The sequence below is a fragment of the Octopus bimaculoides genome, chromosome 2 (genome assembly GCF_001194135.2).
Source record: "Octopus bimaculoides isolate UCB-OBI-ISO-001 chromosome 2, ASM119413v2, whole genome shotgun sequence".
Classification (NCBI taxonomy): domain Eukaryota; kingdom Metazoa; phylum Mollusca; class Cephalopoda; order Octopoda; family Octopodidae; genus Octopus; species Octopus bimaculoides.
In genome coordinates, this window is record NC_068982.1 from 16,479,084 (window position 1) to 16,483,831 (window position 4,748).

Below are 4,748 nucleotides of genomic sequence, written 5' to 3' on the forward strand. Positions count from 1 at the left end.
GCATTTAGCATGTTGTTTTAGCTTTCTTGTCCCATCAAAACTAATGTGTCCAAGAAACCACGCGGCCTGACGAGCCACTAATGCAATATGAAATACGTGGAGACCTCTGGTCGTTGAAGCACCCAGACTCATGAACGCAGAGTAACTGAGGATTACTGAGTAATGAAGAGGGGCACTGGTGCCAGTTTGATAAGGATGTCGACTGATGTTTGGAAGCAATAGCCAAGAAGATGTCGATTAAGGCCTGCTGACGATGACTACTATTAGCATCAGTCTAGAAACTGAAATGTTAGAATGTGTGGAGAAGGCAAAAGTGAAATCTACCCATTAGAGCCAGCAAAATCCATCTACACAAATAGGAATAGACAGCAGTCTAAGGAGGTAAGAGAAAGAGGCTTCTAATGACACTGAGAAGAGCTGAGTGATAAAGGAGAGAGAGCCATAAAGCCATTTGGGCTTACGAAACGGCTGCTTGGACAGAAGCATAGCGGTCAACTCACTGTTCCGAAGGTGTGATCTGCATTCACCTCAGACACGTTCAGTGATAATTCCAGACAGTTTTAGATACTTCATTCTGGACGACTTCATTCTGGACGACTTCATTCTGGACGACTTCATTCTGGACGACTTCATTCTGGACGACTTCATTCTGACAGAATCTGTAGCTTCCACGATATCAGAGTGACACAAGCTCGAAACGGGAATTATCACTGGATGTATCATTTCAGCAACCTTTTCGTACTTGCAATGATCATGTTGTTAAAGTTAGCAGAAGACCAGTGTAGACAACTACAAATTGATGAGTTCAAACTTCATAGTATATGTCATTTTGTTTTTTAACTGATTACAATGTGGTTTCATGCAAATTTGCTTGGAATTTACTAAAAGGGTGACCAACTACACGGTTACAGAACTACTGGAATTTGTTCAAACTGAGAATTAATTGTATCGATCTCTCTAGCCAATTTAGGTCATGTAAAATGTAATGCATACATTTCTTCTTTGTCTGATAAGTTCATAATAAAATAGAAACCGTTGTTTCAATAATTTCATATGGGCCTAAAATGAGTGTAATTTTTAGAAGAGAAAGGTAAAAGAATTGTAGCTGTTGAACATACAGCTGTCGTCTATGCATTAGTCATGCATGAACTGGTTCACGCACAAGGAAATTATTATGGCAAGATACAATTCCACTCTGAAAATTTGCGACGGCACTAGTATAAATTTACTGCTAAAACTGCTGTTCACACCAATAGATATATTGCCGCGAATAAGGCAAGTAGCATCACTAATTTCCCTGGATCATACCACTTCATTTTTCGCTCGCTAACACACTTCCCGCAGCAGCTACTCATCACAAAATAGAAGTCTGTAACTATACATCATTGACTTCTCGTAATTCTTCATTATATATTCCCACTTAAGAGAAATAGCAAATGTAATAATTTTATACGGACCTAAATGAGAGTAATTTCTAGTAGTAGTTACTTGCATTCAAGTATCTTAACTTGACCTAAACAATACATAACAAAACGATAAAGAATCTAGTAGCTGGATATACATCCTTGTGTATGGTATGCATGAACTGGTACATGCAATAAAGACGGTATTTTATCAAAATAAATATCAGTTTCAATAAAGTAACCCTCTCACGTTAATGAAAGAGCTGAAGACGTCACTGGTATAAAGTTACTGCTAAAAAAAGCAGTTCGGGCGAATAGATATATTGCCGTGAATAAGGCAAGTTGTATCACTAATTATCCTGGATCGTCATTTTTCTCTCGCCAACACATGTCACGCAGCAGCAACTCTTCACAAATATGGAATTCAGTAAGTAAATATTATTAACTTTTCGTAATTCCTCGTTAATGTGTAGTAAACAGATATGAAGAAACACTCAGAACACTCCCGATGTGAATTTTCCGAGTCGACTCCCCCCCACTCCTGTTCGCCAGCGCGCATTTTTCATATTCGTTTACTACTTGTTGTTTTACATCTATTACACTATTTTTTTTTCATTTTTTTTTTGCTCGGGTTAAACACTGGAGGTTAACCGAAATATATAATAACACGCACAAACATTAGGCCAAAAGATTTTTGTCACACCCATATTCTCCCTACCTGCTCACATACAAATCATTCAAACAACACAAAACATATGCACACACTTAAAAATCAATTTGAGAGGGGGGCCAATCGATTAGATTGATCCCAGTACGCAACTGGTACTTAATTTATCGACCCTGAAAGGATGAAAGGCAAAGTCGACCTCGGTGGAATTTGAACTCTGAACGTAAAACAGATGAAATACCGCTAAGCATTTCGCCCGGCATGCTAACGTTTCTGCCAGGTTGCCGCCTTAACATATCTTAGCTATTGTAAAAGCAAACTATACAATATTTGTGTTCAAATGAAAGAGCTCTACGAGAGGAATTTTATGATGAAAACCTTGTGAAAAATTATTAGCTACAAAAAGTGGCGAGACTTCAAGTGATGAAAAAAAATAAATATGGTCATTTTAACAAATCAAAATATTCTTGTCATTTTAGGATAATTTGAGTTATAAAAGTCGGTAGCTAATGTTTGGGATCATTTAGTTAAATGGTACAAAGCGTTTCTCAAGAATTTGTAGGGTATAGGGTTCGACTCTTTTTTAACGGTTTGCTGGCCTAGAAGTATTATTAAGGGTTATGTTATATTTCTCAAGTTACTATCATTTGTATTATTACATAAATTTATATTAACGCTACTATCATGGATTGTATCATAAGATGATCTAATGATACAATCTATGATAGTAACGTTAATATAAATTTATGTAATAATAATAATAATAATATTCCTTTCTACTATAGGCACAAGGCTTGATATTTGGGTGGGGGGGACTAGTCGATTACATCGACCCCAGAGTTACACTGATACTTATTTTACCGACCCCGAAAGGATGAAAAGCAAAGTCGACCTCGGCGGAATTTGAACGTAGCGACGGGCGAAATATCGCTAAGCATTTCGTCCAGCGTGTTAACGATTCTGTCAACTCACCGCCCTTAATAATAATAATAATAATAATAATAATAATAATAATAATAATAATAATAATAATAATAATAATAACCACAGTTGCAATTGTAGGGAAAGATCCCTCTGCCTAATATTAAGTCAATGCTGTGCTGAAAATGTTATTTATAAATGTACAATACGGACAGAAAATAATAGTTTTGTTTATATCAAGTGCTCAGTAAATATATAAAAAAAAATGATTGGATAACCATTTTTCATCCTTTAGACTTAGACATAAAGCTAATAGTACCTCACTGTCTACAAAAATCTGGGAAGTTAAAAACAATGGTATCGAATTCAATCGATGTGTTGATAACATGGTCACTACTCTCATTTAACCTTCCTCTGCCACTCTTGCGGTTTGTTTATAGCTATATTGTTCTTTTTCCTTTTTCTCATTCTGCCAAAAAATTTAGCAGCGGAATCATTGTAAATATTTGCTCTCTATTGATAATATGAATATTTGTAAATATCTAACTTGTCCTTTATGCTTGAAGTCTACCCGGTCATCTGATGAGAACGGTTCTCTTTGTAATGATGTAATGCTTTCATTGATAAATGAATGGTGTCGTTCGAATCAGCCGTAATGAATTGACACTTATATGTCTTTGTTACTCATTTACATTTTACTCACCTACCCTGGAATCTGCACTTCGGAAGTATTTGGAAAGTATCTTTATATAGGGTACATGTCTGAACAAACAAGAGCGGATTTATTCAGAAAGTTGAATCGTGCCATCTGCATACACTGCAAGAATATCAGGTGGAAAAAATTCTATGTAGAGTTTGATACTCACCTAGTATTGTCTGAGTGGGCAAATAAGTTTGTCCTTACAAGGTATCTCAATTTAAGTTCCTAATTCAACTGAATCTAAATTACATTTTATGTATGTATATATGTATATCATATATATATGTATATACATACACATATAGTTCATGTCCAGTTAAATGAAGAAAAGAAAATGGAGAGTTGAAAGTTAATGATTGTTTATTATTAATAAATTTGTAATCTTCACTTTTTACAACTGTTTCCATTAATATTCAATAATTAAATTACAAATTTGTGTATTAAATTTGCATTAATATGTTATGAGTATAATTTCATCAGAGAAAATGATAAACCTTAAGATGTTACATGTAGACCTATCGGTTCATACCAGCAGACTAAATATGATGATTTATTATTTTGATATTATAATGTGCGAGTGGAGGGCTAGCAGATTGATTAGAAGAAAATGATGAATAAAGTAAAATAAAGGAAAATATAAAATTACATAAAGTAGAAATAGAAATAAATGAAGAAACTTAAAATCAATGAGATAAATGTATAGTGAGTAAAAAGAGTAAAAGTATTCATTTATAAGATATAAAATAGAATATAAAACATATTTTTTCATACCCATCACACCTATGAATAAAATTAATATAGATCCATTATAGTCAATGGTTCCCATTGGTTGTGGAAATTTTGAATTAGTATGTACACGTAATAGTGTCCCTGGAAAGGAATATATCTACACTTAACGGGTTTATGAAAATGTGGCAGTGTGTGGAATGTTGTTATGATAGGGCCAACCATAACCATAGGATGTTTATACGTACATAAGAACATAATTACACCCATACACACATATGTGTACATACACATACATATAATATACATGTATATATATATATATATATAT

At 34.1% G+C, this 4,748-nt stretch overlaps 1 protein-coding gene across 1 annotated transcript in view; it reads left to right on the top strand.

Annotated features, from left to right (window-relative positions):
* Positions 1 to 1,572: 1,572 nt before the first annotated feature.
* The window catches only part of LOC128247097 (proline-rich transmembrane protein 1-like), a 22,292-nt gene continuing 19,116 nt past the window's right edge, over positions 1,573 to 4,748 (top strand). The window contains exon 1 of the mRNA XM_052965926.1: positions 1,573 to 1,830. Within this exon, the coding sequence (XP_052821886.1) occupies positions 1,821 to 1,830 (10 nt within the window). The 5' untranslated portion in view covers positions 1,573 to 1,820. The remainder of the gene's footprint in view (positions 1,831 to 4,748) is intronic.